The sequence below is a fragment of the Anneissia japonica genome, unplaced genomic scaffold (genome assembly GCF_011630105.1).
Source record: "Anneissia japonica isolate Jap-2015-1 unplaced genomic scaffold, ASM1163010v1 scaffold585_len4108843_cov191, whole genome shotgun sequence".
NCBI classification, from domain to species: Eukaryota; Metazoa; Echinodermata; class Crinoidea; order Comatulida; family Comatulidae; genus Anneissia; species Anneissia japonica.
In genome coordinates, this window is record NW_022716829.1 from 1401865 (window position 1) to 1423576 (window position 21712).

Consider the following 21712-nt stretch of genomic DNA (forward strand, 5'->3'; position numbering starts at 1 on the left):
ATGTGTAATAATAATGATCAAAATATGTTTAATGTTCAAGCATTCTTGAATTAAATTTAGATACTGTATCCCCTCCCATGCATTCACATAAAAAATCATATTTTCACAAATAAAATACTTTCACAATAAATTCAACAAAAATCCTTTTGAGATGTTCAGAATTCAAATTACTTCTGAGAAAACTCAACAGTGATTTTTACAGATATACGAAAATATCACTTGTTTTTTTAACAAATGTTGCTGAGTAGTATAGCACACAAAACAGCTTAAAAAAAAAAAATATCATAACGCTACACCTGTAATAATGGAGAGCATCTCCTTGTGTTACATTAGTCAGTACACTGGATGACAATCCCTTGCTCTTTTCCATAGTGTACATTCATTCTTTAATGTGAAAATGCTTTATATTCCTGGTTCTATAACTACAGAGCGTATTTACACCTGTTAGTCATGCTCTTCATTTCCAGTGTCCATAATTCTAGGTTTTTTTGTGAATTATTCGTTACTAAGAGAATTTGAATAAATATAATTTATGGGGCCGCAAACCACATTTTGGTTGCAAAACTTTTCTGGCTCCTTTCAGAAAAAAAGATAGACTTCTGGATATGGTGATGTCAAAATTTGGGCAACAGATTAGCAAGTTGTGTAATTTTAGGAAGTGATGCTAAGTTGGTTGTGAACAACAGCAATCCCAACTTGGTTCAAAGGGTTACCAATATAGAATGCAATTCAGAGGGACGTACAAGCATTATTTAGTACATAGGCAGTGGTTAGCACCAGTTGTTAACAAACTGCATTATGCAGATGAGTGAAAATTGCATGAAAGCTTTTCCATTGCTTTTCAATTGTAATTAATCTGTTTTTTAATGAATAAGAATTAAATGTGCATTACATTAAGTTTTAAACAGATATTAATTCAAGATTTACAATCTGGTAGATAACAGAAGCAACTTTCATATACACTAGAAGCCATGTTAACAAGTGTAAATAAATCATTATGAAATAACATCCCACATATAGGCACATATCCACTTTATCAATCTGTACCCAGGAGTATAATTGAGGTAGGTTTGAATTCAAAATATGCTGAACACTACATCATGAGATACTCCTCAGGTAGCTCAGTATGTGTTTCAAGGAAATTAGTTCCAATAACAAGAGTAATGATGTTCAGTGCTCAGAGACATTGGCAATATGTGATGCAATAAGACAGACCTATTATTGTTATATTGTGAAGGGAACCTGGTAGAAAAACATGTACATAATCAAGGAAAATGTTTGTGCAGTGGAGAATGACAGTATAGTATAAGGCAGCATATGAATATATGTAACAATAACAATTAAAAAAAAACCCTTCGCAAAACTATCAACATTATTTGTGCTTACTCACAAAGCACACAAATGTGCTCTAACATATGCACACCTGTTACTGCTGCATACTTTAGCATATCATTAGCATATTATTATAATAATATATGATATCATTTCTTTATTTGTAAACCAACCTATATATGGTAATAATTTGAGATAACTGACTACTGTGCGAACAAGCGTATAATTGCAACAGAACAACTTAATAATTTGCTTGCTTTTGGACTAAGATTTAGTTTCATTGAACAGCAAGCTGGGGGCCAATAGATCTTCTGGTATTGCACATGTATTAACACAGAATGTATCATTTCACCTTTGAAATCAGGAAATATCAATGCTATATTTCAACTGGAATTACTATGTTCTTCATCGCAAGTCCAAATCTGGAATCAAATCCCATTTTCAAGTTTTACAAGATGCTGCAATCAATCACAATTATGTGAAAGACTAACAAAACAATCAGCAAAAGATATAATTATTCCACAAAATGTAGTTTTGACTATTAAATTCAAAAACAATTTCAATCAATATAGGTTTATATCATTTGATACATACTCGATAGTTATAATTCTTAACACAAGAAACATCTGTTTTGTTGTTTTTTTTAAAATGTTTTGAAAATTAATCATTCCAAAAAAGCAAAATAACCTTAGGAGTAAAACTGACAAAACAATGCAATGAAGTACTTGTAGTCTAGAGATGATAATTCAAAATTAAATGTCATTGATATGAAACTATAATCCAAATAACAATGCAACAGTCAATGCAATTGTTTGTTATACATTATGTTTCATTGCTTTCAATTTATTAAGAAATGTTCACGAGATGTTAGGATAAGCTATCACAGGTCTCATATTCCGCTCTATATAATGTTATATATTATCGTTATTTTTATTGTGCTTAGCAGAGCAGCCAAGGTGGAGATGTTAAATCGAGGCTTCCAAGTGGAAGGTTAATGTCAATGGGTTTGGTGTAGAAACAAAGAAGCTTGACTGTAGCATTGATAAATAAGAATGTTTTACTGTGCAATAAAGAGGGAAAAATGATTGAAGAACATGTAGAGAAAAACATTGCAGCTCAATGTGCCACCAGCTCCAAAAAACAGGTGTTTTCAATAGTTTAATTTTCTGTTCTTGACTGTCTACTGTTTTCATTGATGTTACACTAACTCCAAGATCTTAATTGTACCTTGACTGTTGGCAGCAACACATACATTTGAGCCCTAGAATAAGAAATAATATAGACAACCTATTATTTTAACCAGCTCAGATGTATACTGCACAGACCATGTTTCTATATTATATATATATACAATCATTAGTTTACATAGCATTAGAAATAACACTGAGAAGATGCAACAAATTAATTTATATCAACTTTTCAATTTACGTAGGAGCAGAGATGTAAAAGATCCATGCACTATTCAACACAACAAAATATGGGAATAAAACAAGATGATTATAAAAATGCAACTTACAGTCCTCCATGCTACTGCACTCACAAATTCATTTGAGTCTTCTTCTCGTTTATCAGAATCCTGTAAAAGGATATTCACCAAAAGATTTTTATAAGTTATAAGTAAATAGAGAGGTAAAAAGAACAACTTTTGTTATTAATCATTGGATGTAATTAACACATGTGAAGACAAGATACTGTAATAATAATAATATTAACAAATACCTATATTGGTACAGTTAATAGCTTGTTATCAAAACATGTTTTAAAATTAATTCTATTATAATTCAACACAATATGTACTAAATAATCAGTGGTAATAGTCAGCTTTAAAATGTTGATTAAGTATGAATTGATTAGTATAAAATTGTTATCATCATCTAAATTGGAATGGTTAGCTTATCAGTTGTGGCTTGAATTCTCAACCTTGAGGTCAGGTGTTGAAAACCCTTTGTGAATTCTGACCTTCGGAAAAGTACTTTATGTTTCTCCACTCAAAAGTATAAATAGGTACCGACATAATTTCTACAAAGGTATAGACTTGTCGTGTTGAAGGAATGGCGATCCTCTACTGCATAACACAGTCTGGTCCAAAAATCCAAGGAAAGAGATGGGTATTCCGGCCTGGGAGCTGAGAGCTAAATATTTAAATTTACCTTTAAACTTATCACCATCATCTGCCTAATATAAATTGAAGAAAAATAATTAAAAAAATGTAATAATCAAAAGTTATGCTTACCAGTACACTTCTAATGGTATCAAACTTGAAGGCTAAAAGTTGCTTTGATAAACCCTTGTAGTATACAGATAGAGAGTTGTTCTCGCTTCCACATGCAATATACCCATCATTTGCTGTTAAGCCAACAAAGTTCTTTTCATTTGTATGACCAGTAAAAGTCCTAAGGCAGTTTGTTTTATTTACATTCCATAGTTTTAATTGGCTGTCAGTTGACCTATTAAAAAACAAATAAAATTGAAAAATGTTTTCCTTGGTATATTTATAAAAATTAACACAAACAAATTTATCAACCAATTAAATAATAAATATAATTATAAACAATCAACATGGAACTGTCAGTTCATTAATTAAAACACCCTTTACCAAATTAATAAAAAACAATTTAAATGGTTCTTATATCTACTTACGCTGATACGATTTCCTCAGAGTTAAGGAACTTGGTATATGACACTGCTTTTTTATGACCTTTGAAAATATTCAAAGGTTTCTTTGGATTCCGTAAATCATAATAGTGGACACAGTGATCTAAAAAAACAACATTTAAATGATTCAACTCAATTTCAAAGAGATTATTAAAAACATGTTCTTGTTTATGCTTAGGAATTGGTTATCCATTGAAAAGAAACAAATAATAACAGTTCATAATGAACAAGAATTCCATAGAATCATTTATCAAAAATAATAATCGCAAATTTGAAAATATTCAAAGGTTTCTTTGGATTCCGTAAATCATAATAGTGGACACAGTGATCTAAAAGAACAACATTTAAATGATTCAACTCAATTTCAAAGAGATTATTAAAAACATGTTCTTGTTTATGCTTAGGAATTGGTTATCCATTGAAAAGAAACAAATAATAACAGTTCATAATGAACAAGAATTCCATAGAATCATTTATCAAAAATAATAATCGCAAATATGAAAAATTATAGTACTAAATATGATAACAATAACATTTTAAAAATTTCTTTTCGATATAAAACTAAATGAACAAATTAAAACGGAATATATGGTCATGATGTGATGTCATCATAACCATAAGTAGGCAAGTGACATATGATAATCTGGATAGGCTTTGAATTGATTATCATACTTCACAATGTACAGATATAAACAAAATAAAAAGTTTGAAAATAAATTATGATGATAATGATAATGAACCCACCTGCTGATCCAAATGTAATATCATACACCTTGCTTGGATTGAACTTAACACAGCATACATTAGCTTTGGCTTCTATGCATGTCACAGACTGTTCCATATTTGTAGACCATAACTTCACTGAAATGTAAACAAAAAAATACATTACTGAAGAATAGAAAGACATGCGATCAGTTCTAACCAAACTTACATTTATCGCTGTTTCTAATTTTGTGTGTGCTCAACAATTTTCATGTTTTTGCAGTTTGAGACATAAAAGATATTGAAAAATTTCCTGCAAAATATTAATCACTAAATATAAAAAGTATATTAAAATTATTTTTAGAATACCAATACAGGTCTCCCTTCACTTAAAGATCATTTTTGGGTCTGGGATTTCCATGGTCTTTAGCAGCTTTGGTCTTTGTTAACATGGACCAAAGAAAAGTGGTCTTAAATTGGTGGTGGTCTTTAATTGGAGAGCGATTCTAGAATCATTGGAAGTCGTTTCCTCAAAACCTACTTTTATACTTTATGGGATTGTGAAACATGCTACATAAGTATGTAAACTATTAGGTTAGCAAGAATAAATTGTATGGCAATATAAAAAAAAATTTTTACTGGGAAACCACATGTTTTATAAACTAATTTACAATTTGGGGCTTAGGGAGTTGGGTTGTTTTTAGCGACAAGATTTATTTTTCTGTCTCTTGGATAGTGAAGTAGCAAAAATCAAAATGTACTGTACTCTCCCCTTCCAGATAAATTTTGGTCCTTACTGCTATATTTGTTTATTTGAAGGAAAGAAAAATGAATAGTCATTATGAAATATGAATAGTCATTATGAAATATGAATAGTCATTATGATGATTACTAATCTGCTTTGTCTGTTTTTCTCTGCATCACAAAGAAAAAAACCATTTACACTGATTAAAATACAGCCTTATAAAAATACTTCAACAAATACACAAAATTCTTGTTTTCTAAGAGAGCAGCATTATTACTGAAACACACAGCCTATTAAAGAAATGTATTCCCTGGAAACATTAAATGAACATTCAGGCTAAGCTTTATCGTGTGTATTATTTTATGTTACCTTTGGCATCATCAGATCCCGATGCAAGAAGTTTTGGATCCATCTTATTAAAGTCTATACTCCAACATCTCTTTTGATGTTCCTAAAAGTATTTAAAGAAAAAGAAGTTTACAATTTTCAACCATTCTTCATTCAATATAAATATACAGATCTAGGAGGTAATCAAAAAATGAAGCTGAATGGAGACAACTGGAAGAGAGAAAATTAGAAAAGAAAAAAAAAATACAGGGGAAGGAGAAAGAAAAGTTTGAGACATAAGAAAATAAAAACTTGAATGCTGGCATTCAGTAAAACATACAAAATACAATGTGAAAAACAAGCAAAAGTTGTAAACTATGACTAAACAATACAAAAAAATAATCATATTTTACTACATCATGTGTGGACAAGTAAAAAACATAAAGGAGGTAAAATGGTTCTAACCTGGAAAAGTCTTGACACAGACCCTGTGAATGCATCCCATAATGTCACATTTCCTTCATAGTCACTACTTGCTAAGATTCCTTTGTGGTATGCATTCCAACTTATACAACTATATACAATGGAAAAAAAAATTAAAAACATAAAATATTATCAGAGATAATTGCTACTGCAATTTCTAGGATTTAACTACAATCCATGCAGCACAATTTTAAACAAGGACAAAGTTTATGTAAACAGGCAAACTTGTCTCACCCAGAATGCTATTTAACAACCACTGGCTTGTTTAATCGAATGGTCCATATTTCAACTCATGAAAACATTCTTCTGATTACGCTCATAAACATTCATTATTATAAAATATATATTTCTTGAAGGTTTGCATGGCGAGTATCAATAACAAAATCATAATACTTTTGGTACACCATGTGTAATAATATGGTTTTTGAGGTAAAAAAACTGGTTGGTTGTCTCAACATTTCATTTCACACCTTCTTTGTTTCAAGGGAAACAATAGATCACCGATGATTACCCTCTCTATTTAAGACCAACAGAAGTCATCTTTTATATCATTCTCCAATGACGTTCAGATCAATCTCACCAAAATGTTGAGGCAACCAACCAGTGGTTTTACCCCAAAAACCATATTTGTACCGGAAGTTTTATGAGTTTGTTATATAATACATCTGAGGCTTAGTAATACTAATAGCAGAAAGAGGTTGATAGTTTTAGTGTTACAATTTTATCAAGGCTTCTTGGAAAAAGCATTGCTCATTTTAAATGCCCTATTTCATTTAATCTAACACATTTTTGTTTCCTTTTGTCAGTGTGTATATTTGAATTTCTTCTTGTGTGTTACCTTATTAGGTAATTTGATGTTTGATTACAATAGAAATAAGATTTGAAGCTAATCTATAGTTTGGCATTGAAGTACAAAATATCCAAATCAGTATATGTCAAAGATCATTTGTTATTCTATTCATTTTTTAAGTGTTAATAAATTGGCAATTTAGAAGTAACAGTCTCCCTCCAATTAAAAACCATTTTTGGGATCAGGGTTTCCATGGTCTTTAGCCTCTAATTAGAATAATAAAGAAAAAAGACATTTTTTAATTTGGGACCAAATAAAAGTGGCTTTTAATTAGAGGTGGTTTTAATTGTAAGGGTCTTTAATTGGAGGGAGAACTATACACAATAATTCCAGTTACATTGCATTTTAATACCTTATCTTGGAGCTGCAAAGCATCTCTGTTACTGGGTAATGAATATCAACAGCGTCTTGAATCACAGTTGCATATTCAAAAACTTTGATCTTGCGAGTTACTCCAGCTATTGCAAAAAATTCATTGTCTCGATCAAACTCAATACTGTAATAAAAACAATGCTTTTATTAGTATTATTTCCATTATTACTTCCTCATCAATTGTTTATTAATAGAAATTGGAATAAACATCCATGTAGCCAATATGCGTAAAACTGTCAAGTATATTAAGTATAAAAAGTATACAAATTGACATTTTAGATTGATATAAAATATAATTAAATAAATTATAATAATAATAATATAATAATAATACCGTATTTATATAGCGCCAGAAGCCAGTTTTCCACTAGACGAACTTATTTGCTCGAATCGAAAGCGTTGGTTCCTACGCATTCACGTTTCTATCGGAGTTTTCACTTCAGCGAAATCAGTAGTTTGAAATGTTTCTACTTTTTGCGAAGCAAAAAAAATGCACAGCCAATCAGAGCTTAGGAAGCGAAGCTTTCCTTAGCGCGAATAAATTCGCCTAGTAGAAAACCAGCTTAATGGATCACAGATCTCTCTAAGCAGTTTACATAAATGTTTCTTTCATTGTTGTGATTTTTTTATATTTTTTTAAACACGATTGCAGAGATTACAATTATTACACATTTCTCACCTGGACACTATACTGGAGCTATTATAGATATCTGTTGCATAGCTTAACGTTGCTAGTGGTTGAATTGAGCTATATTTGGTGAACTTTGTCAAACAGTCTTTGAATTTACCAAGTAAATCAACAGAACTGGATTCACCTAAAAATACATCAAGATATGTTTGAAGATTACTAAACAAACTAATAAGAATGTGTGCTGCTGTCTTAAGGGGTGGATCAGTAGCCTGGAGTTTAGATGCATGTCATACAATCCCAGGGGGCCTTGCCTGAAATATTACAAGATTCCCTGAATTTTTTCTTATGATTAAATTATATTCTGTTCTCCCAAAACCTCATAACATTGAACATCAAACGGTTTGTTCCATCATGTAATTGACAAGTCACTGTTAAATTATATAGCTAATAAAAATAAACAGTGAACTGTCAGTATTTGTATATCCAATAACTTTTTAAGTTGAAATATAAACAAAAGTTGATTATGCTTAGGAAAAAGACAAATTTTTAGAAATATAAAAAAAAATATTAAAACAATGAAAATTATAATAATAATGAATAAAGAAAATATGATAAATATTACATGAAAAAAAAAACAATTACTAATAACAAAAATATTTAATAATATTTAATTGGCAAAGTAAAAGTACAATAACTGATTGAAAGGTATATGCATTACCCACAATCATGGCTACTATATCTCTACGGTTCCTTCATCCGCGCCAACAGTACTGTAGACGAATCAAGTTTTTCCATACAAGTCTACAGTACCTCATACACAAAAAGACATAGCTGTAGTAACCATACCTGTACTTTTTCCCATACATGTCTACAATATTGTAGGGAACAGGAATTGAGCCAAGACCCTTTGAATGGAAGGCAATAAATTCACCCCCAAAGTTCTACTTTCTATGTTACAAAGGCAAAGCATTTGATAGGTTTCAAAATCTGAATATCATGCAATGCATATATCCTCTTAATTACCTATGTTGATACATATCCTGTAAAGGTTGGATTAATTGCAGGTTAGAGAGTGATAACTTACTCGGCTCAAATTGACTCTGTCGTATCGCAAAGTAACAAGATTCCAGGTCAGTGAAATGATTGTACAGCTTTTTCTTCCTAGATGCTATTGTCGAATTAAGCCACTGATGTCGACCACTCTGTGAAATATATCGGGCAAAATATACAAAAATATACAATTTAATTATTATAATAACATTATGTGAAACTTTTAAATAGAATACTGGATGGTAACTTCATAACCAGTAATTACATTTCAATCAATCAAAAACATCATGGTTGGGGAATGTTAGGAACACTTACATATTTACTACCATTGAAACCATCCTGGGGGGACTCTGTGTCACTTACACCATCAGTGTTCGCACATATTGATACATTTGTACTGCAAGTAATAAAAAAATTGAAATTCATTAGATAAAGGAAGATCTGGAACGCACAAACTCACTCTGACAAATCTCTGACGGCTACTTCCGTATAAAAGCTTGGTGTTTCCAAGCAGAGTCAATTAACTAGCAGAAGGCGGATAACGATGGCAAATCTTACAGGCAATAAAATGAGTACAGATGTTCGCATATATCATACTGTTAAAGTTGAATTCCCTAAAGCATAGTAATATTAAGCTGAACAGAATTAAGGCCAAATAGATTGTTTATACATACCAGTATCATGCCGGAAATTATATAAAAACCAATCATCAACTGAACTGGATATCTTACATGATGTATTTAAGGTTAAAATGATGATTATAAAATCAGGAAGCAAAGTTATAAAAATAGAATAACTCTTTCATTGCTTGATTTTACATTTTGTAAAAGGAAGGTTCACAATATAATCATATCAAAATTCAGAAGTCATATTGTCATAAGGCAAGCCATATGAAATACATTTACAAACTTGGAATTAAGACATATAACATTATTATTTCTATTCAAAAAGCAAATTGATAAATATTCAGTAATAAATATTGAAAAGACAAAATTTTTTAACTGTCAGTGCCTAAGTAATGAATAATATAAATACAACCCAAGTTGGGAATTATGATACAAATATTATATGAAAACAATTGAAATATAAGACAAAGTGTTGCACCTGTGATGGAATTAAAGCTAAGTATATAACTCCACAAATCATCATTAATATTCAATTAATTAATGATATATGGTAGAAACATGTTTTGTAGCAAATATTTTGATTATTATTTTTTTCTTTTTTTGTAGGAAACCTTCTTCATTCTTTATGGTGTAATAGTTTTCAAATATTTGTAACTGTTTTTTTTTTTTAATGTTTTTGGAAAGTGCAAAGTTATTAATAATTTTAATTTAGTTTGCATTTAGTTAGTTCACATTTTTACATAGTGCCTATTCCTTTAGGTTACAAAGTGCTTTGTTTTTCCCTGGTCATTGAGTCCACAAAGGCCATGGGTTGGGGGGAAGGAAGGGGGTTCACCGTGGACCCCCCCCCCACACAGTTAAACCTCCTTGGTATCATTTTGTTCCTAGGGCATATAAAACAAAAAATCTGATGTTAACAAGAAAAATACTCGCGTCATTTGTAATGGTCATTAGTGTTTTATGGTCAATACTTTTTTTTGGGGGGGGGGGGGGGAGGGATAACATTTATGCCCATAACCTGTGATTTAAAAATCCCATCAATATTATTTTGGTAGCAATGTGTAGCATATATGCTTCCTAATCATATGCAGTTTCAATAAAATTAATCCGACAATTATTAACGTCACTAGAGGTCAAAAGGTCATCGACCTTTTTCTAAAATGCAAATTTGCTTAAGTGTTGCTGCTGGTAATCAGCACAGCAACAGGCAACTCCACCAGGTACCCATTTATATTCCTGGGTGGAGAGAAGCAAAGTGCCTTGCTCAAGGATGCAAGCTAAATGCACAGCGAGGGATTGAAACCCTGACGTCGATGTTGGGAAACAAAACTGTTCCCGCTGGGCCAAACCGCTTCTGAAATCTATTTGTTGTGTGTTTCCTCATTGTTTTACAATGCAGGAAGGCAAATTTCATATGTATTTTGCATCATGTATGATGATGAAATAAATCTTATCTCATCTAGTGAATGGTAATACCTTAATTGTCATTTAATGAGTGATTTCTAGTTACTATAAAATAATTAGTTCTTACACTGTATTTGATATTGCAGATATATTTTAGATTTTTTAAAACTGTAATTAACACAAAAGTGTTACATTAAAATCTTGATATAAATTAACCAGGTCAAATTGTCACAATTGCACATATGGCCACTCATACTATTCATTACACTGAGCATATCAACCTTGGAGAAATTGGATAAAAATATTGAATTTGTAATACATTTGAGTTGATTCAATTGTCTTAATGCCAATACTAAACTCTATCTGACAACATACCTTGTAGATGGAGATGTTCCATTTTCATCTACGCTTTTATCCTGTAAAAATATTGATAAAAAGTTAGAAGATAAAACTTAATGTGCAAATGAATATCTAAAAATCCTCTTTGTAAAGTGTATCATGGAGTCTTTTACTTTTGCAAACAAGCAATATTTTTTGTATTATGAGATCGAATCATTGGATTAATAAAGTTAACAATGTATATAACTTACAGGAAAAATATTAGAATAAGAGATTCTTTGCTTGGACAGTGTTTCTTCTATACGATTTCGATCTTCCTCCAATACATGTAATTGCTTTTGAAGTTCATTTACTTGCTGTGAATGTAAACAATACATGTTAAATACAATGCAGTACATGGTACATTCTAACCCAAGACTTTTCTACATAACAGTACTGTAGGTCTCAAGTCATCAGTAACTGTCAGGTCAGACCAGACCTGTATACCAACACCAATTACCTACTGACCCACGAGGAAAACCAAAGCACTAAAGTCTGAGGCCTAAAGATCTTTTATTTTGGTTTATAGAACATAAAAACTGAATTTTTGCATAAAATGAAGTATATTAATGTATTGTGTATCAACACTTTATTTTTCAGTTGATTTAACAGTGTATTTTTTACAATTGATCATTTTTAAATGCAATTATTAAAATGTGTTTAGAATTTTAAAAAAAAAATCATTTATAATAAAGTGATCACTGGAAATGGCACTAGGAAAATATAAAGTTTGTTTCTGGGAGGATTGAAGTTGATGTACTGTACTGTTTTGTAGTTGCGCATTGGCCTTAATAACGTGGCATTTCAAATATTGGAACTTGGGACCTATATACTATGCTTATCATGGTTGGTTGGTTCTATGAAATGATCTATAAAGCCAAGTTGGCTATATTTTACAGTGCTAACTTGGGTTCACATACCCTAGGGTCAGTAGAGAAAAATGTTTGGGGGGGGGGGTGCATTTTAATTTATATGAAATCTATTTATTTATTAATCAGAAAATGATTACTAAGTACAGAAAGTTATGTAAATAATGTGCCAATATTTACATAACAAATAATGTATACGTTTATGGTGTTGGTTTAAATATCATTCTTCTAACTACTTACCTCTTGTTTTTTCCTTTTTGCTTGGTCAAGAAATTCTCTTAATATTTGGTTCTGAGCAAACTGACTATCCTGAAAAATAAAATTTATAAATTAAAACTAGAAAGAAGATTGAGTAGCCAATCAAATATTTTATTAACAATTTTCTCTCTTATTGACACATTTTTAAATCTTTAAATGTAGAATTTATCAGAAAGTAATGCAATGCAAACATTTCTGTATTATATGAATTGAAATTATAAGAACAGACAAACTTGCTTGCAATTCCAGCCTGCTTGCACAGCATTCATTTATTATTACTTTTTTTTTATGATTAAAACTATGTAATTAAGAAAATACAAATATTTATATATACATGTATAATACATGATTGATGTAGGAAGTGCAAATACTGTACAATATACAATACCATTTACACATTATCTTTTCTATTGTTACGCAGATATCCATTTAACATGACTTGTTTTATTCTTGTTAATAAGCTGATATTATTACGTGGAAATGAAAAAATGTGAATTGTGTGTCATTATTACAAAGTGACACATACACCGACATCTAATAGCACTAAAGGATCAGGAAACAACGTAATGAGGTACTGTACTCATCACTCAAACGCAACTTTAAGCAACCTTTTTGTGTGTTCTATTGATGACATACTCATTGCTATAGAGATCACCATGCTTAAAAACCTATGTGCCGGTCAGGTTTTAAAAACAAGTCTGTAAAATCGTCAATTTATCATCACACAGTGAGACGATGCAACAACTTTATGGTCACCGGAAATCAGATGTGGTCATTGAACGAGAATTACACTTCATTAATAACAGCCATTCTGCTGCAGGTTGCCTAATATCCAGAGTGTACTGTAAACATCAGTTATTTTTATATGAGCATGGATATATTTTATGGACATCGGCAAAGGAAGTCAGCAAAAAATTTCCAATAAAACATGGAGAATTTCTGTACAGTAAAATAAACAGTTCATAACAATACAATGATCATACTATTCATACGAGTAGTGGTTGTGGTGGGATACCCTATTCCACTAATACTGAAATGTGATAAAGATGTATCAAATTTATTTGTGGAATAAAGATTACTTGATTGATTGAAATATTGATGATAGCAATAAACAATATTACTAGTCATTAACAATAATAACAATATTAATAATAATAATAATAATAACAATAATAGTAATAATAATAATTATTAAATTATTATAACAATATTAACATAATAACAGCAATAATATAACAATTAAATAATAATAATAATAATATAACATGTGCAATTAGCAGTATAAAAATTTATAATCAACGGTAATTGTAGCAAAGCTAAATTAAACAATTATTAATGATCGTAACAAATAATATTAAATATTATTAATTATAATTGATTTACAAATACATCATACCATGACTTTTATAAGAACATAAACATCAACAATAATGTTTGAACCATACAGACTGAGCATGTGCAAACCGTCATCTACAGTAATCTATCTCTTCCTGTATATCCTTAATGTTATTGAATGTCATCCGGTAATCTTTCACTAAGTACTTCTCCTCACCTGCTATAAGCAAGTTACTAAATATTGCTCAGTAAAATGCCAGTATACATTGTGTTTACAGAATTACAGTAAGCCTAGCCTACATATTGCCCATTTGAATTACTAACTTACGCAAAGACGTTTCACTTCTGAACAGCGCAATTTTAGGGGAAATCATAAAAGCATCTCAAAGTAGTGTACATGTACAATAATAATATGTTCACCAATACATGGGGAAACCTGTATTGTCCAATATCTATAATTTACTTGGAGGGATGCTTCCAGTAGTTCAGTTGTGCACGGCATGGCAATCGGGGAACTCCATCAATGTCTTTAAATTTGTCATTGAGGCAAGGTAATTGGTTTTCTTATTAAGTAGTAAATCTGTTTGTACACCATTTCCTTTATCAGAGTTCATTATCAAATATGTAATGGAGATGGTAACTCTTGTAAGAAATTCATCTTTTTCAACTACTGTATATTTAACAAACGGTCCAATAAAATAAAAAAGAAAAAAGTATTATACAGTGATTCGAAAAGAGTAACGATACTGGTATTGGTGGGCATTTATAGAGCGCATCCAGTTTCTATGAGTCACTGAAGCAAGTGTCTTTGAAAAACTGACAGGAAAAGAGCAAAAAAAAAAAAAAAAAAAAGCATAACACAAAAAGCTGATAGTGATAGGTATATATTACCATTGTACTAGTAAGCACATCTCAAAAAACAAAAACAAAAAAATACTGCATAACAGTAACACAGTACATCATCAACCTTAGTAATGACCTACATAAATACATTAAAGGAAAATAATTATTTTTTTTTAACATGCTTTTAGTTGATAATCTTTAGATCATTCACTGTGGACTCAACATCGCAATATTAAAACTGAAATTAATGAGTCAAACACTTCTTTAGGAATAATCGGTTTAGAAGCAAGGTTCTTATAGATTTATTTGCATACATTTAATTAGTTCAAATATTGTCAACTGTCACATTATGTTTGTACAGTATGAATATAGTTGAGAATTTGTACATTTTAATGAGATCAGTGAGTAACTCAATGTCAATGAGGATTTTAAATTTCCAGTGGGGAGTCAGCCATCAGAAATGCACATGTATATTTGGACTTTAAAGCAGATCGGAAAGAGGAAATGAAGCCGTTCCTAGAACTTAAAAGGGGAAGTGCAGTAAATAATGAGGTATTTGCCAACCTGCGTATTCACTGGTATATCATTAAATAGTTTAACATTCAATAAACCAATAACATTTATAAAAAAAATACTTTTACACTCAAATGCTTCAGTAGAAAAACAAAAAGAATTATTTATGGTGATTTCATAAGACTACAGAGAGTGAATTATTAGCATCCAACAACTTCATACAGTAGAAGATTGTGTAACTCATTTTCACAAAACTATTTTAATACAGACCAATTTGTCTTCACATTACTACCTTATTCAGACTGAATAAGATATTTTTCTACAATGTGTGCAAATAACTGCATTGACATGGAAATTGTTTTGTATTGTTGGCAACTGTGTATGAAGCTTGTATGGCTGAAGTAATGTGAAAGCTAGAGTACGAGACTTGTGGCTTGGCTGTGATTTCCACAGGTCAATGACCATGTTCATTGCAACTGCAATCTAAGATGATGATCTGATAAATGTTAAAATCTTGGATCTACTCTGTTCTTTTTCATGGGTGCATGCCAGCTTCGCTAAGTAGACAGACTTCACATTATTGGATTTTTTTCCCCAAATTTCTTTAAAAAAAAATTAAATTCTAATAAAATGTAATGTAATTTCCTTATTATAGTACATGTAGTTATTGATACATAAAAATTATCTGATCTCACTATATAAATCTACATAATGTAAAAACGACTAAGTGAAAGGATAAATAATTAGTAGGTGATTTGTAATACAGAGTCCTCATTAGAGACAGATCTGCATAATCAGTTTGCTTACCATCTCCAGTCTTCGTTTCTTGTTGACAAGGAACTCCAAAACAAAGTTGACCTCTGACAGTTCCCACTTGTCATGGCTACTTAGTAAATCCATAAAATTTGAATCTTGGTGGGTATTCTGAAAAAAAATACAAAAAAAAAAACAATCAGAAAAAGATGTATAATCGATGCGACAGTGCCTAAATATTTATACTAGAATGTTACCATCTGATTTTATTTTCTGATGGAAGCAAATAAATTCTTTTCAACCACTTTTGCAGTTTTTGAAATCCTCCTTCAGTAATATGGTACCACATATCAGTTGGAATACAGAAGCCTCCTACTATACTATGTTTAATATTTCTCTCTATTTTATACCACATATATTATTGGCACTTTTAGTAGAAGGGGATTTCCCTTTGAGAAGTCAAATTAAACTTCCACTCAATCACTACTACGGTAACAACTTGAACAGGCATTCATTCTTGTCTTAAAGTAATGACTTGGAAGACATCTATTTCCTATGACGCTGATAGCACAAAATATGAAGTAAATTTTGGAATATGGAGATAAAAAATTATATTCATCATAGTTATGGTTACCATACAAATAATATAATACTTCTTCTTCAGTGATTGTAAACTTTGCACAAAACTACAACATGATAATACATGATTAAATTACGTCAGAAGCTTTAACTTAACTTAATACACAGTTAAAACAAATTTGAATACAAGTACAGTACTCCATACCATATGACCAAGTTTAGGTCTCTTTTCCTCTTGTCTTTGTCGGTGCTTCAGTATCAGTTCATTTACTGTTAAGCGAATACAAAATAAATTTTTATTCAAAAATAAAAATGTTTAAATTTAATTTACATGTTTGCAGCTTACGGCACATTCATCATCTTTCTAGTCAAAACATCACCCAAACACACACACACACACACACACATATATGAATCAAATTCTTAGGAATAATTTACTGTACAAAAAACAAGTATTTATTGGGTAAAAACTAAAATTTCCTTGTTAGGTAGTAGCATTGTTGCGGAGTGGCCTATCAATTGGACAGTTACAGATGAGTCCATAATAGTTCTACAATCCTTTGATATACTTTTAAAATCAACTATTGAAAATTAAAATTTAGAAATAATCAAATTAAAGAAAAGTCCAGAACAACATTTATTCACTAGGAAAAAAATCATAAATATTTATTTTTTTTATTGTTTGATCAATCCATAGGTAGATTATACCATTTCATAAATCATCTTAAACTTTATTTAACAATAGTTTTACCTAGTAAAGTCCAAATTTAAAACAATTCTACTATTGTCAAAAATTAAAATAAAATCCACGCTTAATTTTCCCAATTTTTTTAAAGGTTTTGGCAATAATTATTGTATGGGGACTTAAAAACACAAAACCTATTTTCCTGTCTGGCTTTAAGAGATGACTCTAGATTGAACAGAAGTTGTAATTTCAACAACTCAACTTGCTCCCATGATAGTTGTAATGGATCATATGATTGGAGCATCTTGCGCTCAAGAGTTTAAGCTTCGAATACGAACAGGTAATGGCAAAATGATGACTTCCACAATCGTTTTATCCAGCCCGGTTTTTCTAATTTGTATGGCAGAAGATTAATCCGTACATTAGCCAGGCAGGATGTCAGGTGATATCATTATAGTCTTCCTGTTATCCCTATATTGGATGGCAATACAATTCTATATAGGCCTAGCTTATGTGTCCAAAATGTTAAAATCACAGTCAGCGTGTGTAGCATATAAATGCGGGTTTGTCATTTGAACATATCTATTTTAAGCTGAAGTACAGTATCATGGTTTGGAGGTAGCAAATTAGTTATTAAATATTCTGTGTAGAAACAAACAATGGGATACTGCAGGCTTGTATCTATAGAAAACTACCTGTATAAGGGTGTGTGGTAAGATATATTAAGGGTGGGTAGGTGATATCATTATTAAACTGTACATAATAAGAAGAAGCGAGTTAATAAGGGTGGATGCAGGGCCATGAAACTCCACCTCCTCTCACCATACATCCCTGATGCTGTACGCAATGAAGTGCATGCTTTAAAACACATGTTTTCGAAAGTTAATTTCTAAGATTTAGTTAAAATTCAATTAAAATTACTATTTGCCCAAATTCAAATTACAGTCGATGCCACAATTTCTATTATAAATGTTAAATTAATGACTGTATAATCACTACTTATATTTTCTATAAAAAAAGCAAAGAACCTATAATAATAAAAGACCCTACAAGGAGATAATTTAATGGCAAATAAATACCTCACAAAAAATTTAAAAAAAAAACAAAACAAAAAACAGAATGAATGCATAATCTTCAACAGGAAATGTAATGACATTGTAGACTACTTTAAGAATAGATTACAATAAATGCAATCTTTTTTTTATATCTGCAATAAATCATGGTTTTATATCTCCTTTAGTAGGTGTGCAATGCGTAGTTTGTACTGTAATTAAATACATTTACTACAGACAGGAAATGGTCTATTTCAGGAATACTGTAGACCAAGAATAGATTTTAATGTACAGTAGTAGACAAATTGCTTGATTAAAAATCATTTTGATCAAAAGGTATTTAACAGTTTGGTAGATTAATTTGTTATTACTCAATATGTAGGTCTATACTACATAAAATTTAGAATGCATGATTACTACTGTATGGTTTACATACAGTATTTCCTACATGATTTTGACATAATGTGCAATAGAATACTGGGCCATTTTAGATTTGATGCTTGAATATGTTATGCTTAAAAAAAAAGATTGTGGAAACGTGATAGGCCCTACAGTAATGATGAAAATATCTGGAGACGTCACTCATATCTTTGGCATAGATCGTAAGCCACGTTCAGATTGGGTTAGTTTTGACTAAAGTCCTGTTCTCATTGGATTTTATTTGTCAAACAAACAAGTCCGTATGTCCAGGGTTTGTTTGTTTGTCAAACAAACCCTGGACATACTGACTAGCTTGTACCTTATTACCTAGTAAATTTGACAAAAAAATTCAATGCAAACATTCTGCATAACTAATTATAAATATATTGAAATGAAAATTCACAAAAAAACAAAACAATTTAAGCAGAGATAAATATTCAACTAAAGAAAAAGCTAATTGTATTCAGGTAATATTAACTATAAAGGTATTATTGGTGTAAATAATTTTGAATGGTTAATGTGCAACAAGTTAAGTGATAATGTATGGAAATAAAATGAAAGTTCACATAAAACAATAATAAAAAATAGATATTCAACTAAAGTAAAAAGATATTATATTTCATATAAATGACTAAAAATATTTTTTTTTATTATGTTTGCATTTATTATTTATAATTTTGTTTTTATAATCTACTTTTTATAATTACAGAATCATATTGTTTGTATATGGACATTCTCCTTAAAGTAGTCAAATTACCCAAGCAGTGCAGTAAGTATAACTACCCCTAGGAAGAATGATCAGACTGTTTTTCCATATCAGTTAACTGGAAATTTTATTGTGCTGCTGTATATAATAGAGTAGGTTGCAGTATTATTAAAACATTGTAAGGTGTAATTGTATCTACAATACAGTCCAAGTGTTTAAGGGTTCATATACACATTGTTTATCAGACAGTTGTATGATGTACAGTAAGTTCACATGTTTACAACTCTGCTAAGAGCTTTTTAAATCCTAGTAAATTATAGAAGTCAAGGCAGAAGAGATTGGCTTGGAATGTACAGTACAGCAGGCCTAATCACTTAAATTATATAGTAATTGATGGTAAAGTACAGTATACTATACAGTATGCAAACTACAGATTGCACTCCTGGAAATTCATCAATAAAAACTTGTTCCAAGCAATGAGTTAAATTGTGATCGGTATTTATCTCACATCAAAGAAATGGGGTTCAAATCATGATTGGTGGCAGTATACAGTATCTCTCTTGTATTACTGTATCACACATACTATAGGCCAAAAAATACTGTATATTCTGGTGTATAAGGCGATCTGTGGTAGACAACCCCGAGTTTGGAAAGACTGTCGGACGATTCTGGTATGTCGAGCGTATAAGACGACACCCTTGTTTCACCGTCGCTACTCCTACTTTTTGCCACTTTTTATAGTCTTGATACTGTATAGAGTAGTTGGCTAAAATGGAGCCAAAATGTAGGGCTACTCCTCCAAACAATACCTTTTTTATGGGCTTTTAAATGTTCATCAAAAGTTTATTTCCCCGCATTTAAAATTGTGTTTGTACAGTTAGTAGCTTCATAGGAAAAACATTTTTTGATATGTTGTAAGACAAACAAAATATTTGACGAAAATATGCGAGAATGTGTTGGCCAAACACAATGACATTTGGAAATCAGTGTTGGTTGGTTGGCCGGCAATTTAAATAAAATTGGCATGCAGTAGTTTTGAATTCACTGCTGTCACACATGCCACTCGAACCATACCTTTAGTTGGTTAAACCAAATTTATACCTCCATGATTAAAGTCTATGGGATTGTGGTTAAATGGGGCTACCACACCACAGGGCTAAAATCAATCCTGCAGCACATGTACTGTACTTAACAAAACTTTTAAACAGGAATTTTGAAACATCAAATATCTTAGGCTAATTGTACCCCTGCAGACAAAAAAAAAACCTGACCCAAGACTTTCTACATTTTGGGTCACTCTGGATTGGGCAAATACTGAAAGTTTATTTTTGGATTTCTTTTTACAATTGCTAATTGAAATCCAATACAATACCAAATGAATATCATAATCACAAAGATATTCCAATGGTGTTCTGTGTCAGGATAGTAATTATAATCACAGAGATGTTATTATATTATACTTCCAAAAACAAAATAAATTTCACTAAACAAGGCACAAACAAAATCTCATCAAAGTTAAAGCAACAAAAAAATATATAAAAAATACAGACTACTTACATGAAAAATTTGGAAATATTTGGTCGCTCTTATCTATGAAAAAATTGCACTTGGGACAACGGTTGCTCTCTACCAGACTCTTAGTAATACACTTGTAACTGTAGTGGGACAAAAAAAAAAAAAAAAAAATTAAATCAATTAATCAATTTAATCAAAATCATATTAAAAATGAAATATAAAGTTACAAAAATTACAAGCAGAGATTACTGCTCATCGGTGCATTGTGAACAGAATGCTGTGAATGTTGATGACCGTTTACTCTCCCATGGTGGCAGCAAAAATCCTCAGACAAGGGGTCAAAGGTCCTCTGAAGTCCAGAGTTTGGGGAAAATTTTACGAATGTACCTATAAATGCCCAGCAATATAATTTTCTACGATTGTCAGTTACTTTATTCACTTAACTACTACAGTAGAGGGCCTACAAACAAGTGCCGGGAACCAAGGAGGCTAAGGCCTTATCAAAGCAGTGTTCTCCAACGGTGGGGTTTGAGCTTCCTCGATGGAGGTCAACTGCTCCTTAGACCCATTTGCCAGAGTCGCCACTATTCTCTTGCATCTTAATTGTGCATTGTTGCATTCATGATAAA

At 30.9% G+C, this 21712-nt stretch overlaps 1 protein-coding gene across 1 annotated transcript in view; it reads right to left on the reverse strand.

Moving 5' to 3' along the window:
- LOC117109928 (E3 ubiquitin-protein ligase COP1-like) overlaps positions 1-21712 on the reverse strand; it is a 34183-nt gene continuing 12471 nt past the window's right edge. The window contains exons 3-19 of the mRNA XM_033252412.1: positions 21126-21223; positions 16911-16975; positions 16181-16297; positions 12665-12733; positions 11768-11872; positions 11553-11593; positions 9463-9544; positions 9182-9299; positions 8146-8281; positions 7447-7590; positions 6227-6335; positions 5804-5885; positions 4732-4848; positions 3973-4090; positions 3566-3779; positions 2849-2908; positions 1-2593 (exon numbers count right to left, since the gene is read on the reverse strand). Coding sequence (XP_033108303.1) covers positions 2531-2593; positions 2849-2908; positions 3566-3779; positions 3973-4090; positions 4732-4848; positions 5804-5885; positions 6227-6335; positions 7447-7590; positions 8146-8281; positions 9182-9299; positions 9463-9544; positions 11553-11593; positions 11768-11872; positions 12665-12733; positions 16181-16297; positions 16911-16975; positions 21126-21223 — 1738 coding nt within the window. The 3' untranslated portion in view covers positions 1-2530. The remainder of the gene's footprint in view (positions 2594-2848; positions 2909-3565; positions 3780-3972; positions 4091-4731; positions 4849-5803; positions 5886-6226; positions 6336-7446; positions 7591-8145; positions 8282-9181; positions 9300-9462; positions 9545-11552; positions 11594-11767; positions 11873-12664; positions 12734-16180; positions 16298-16910; positions 16976-21125; positions 21224-21712) is intronic.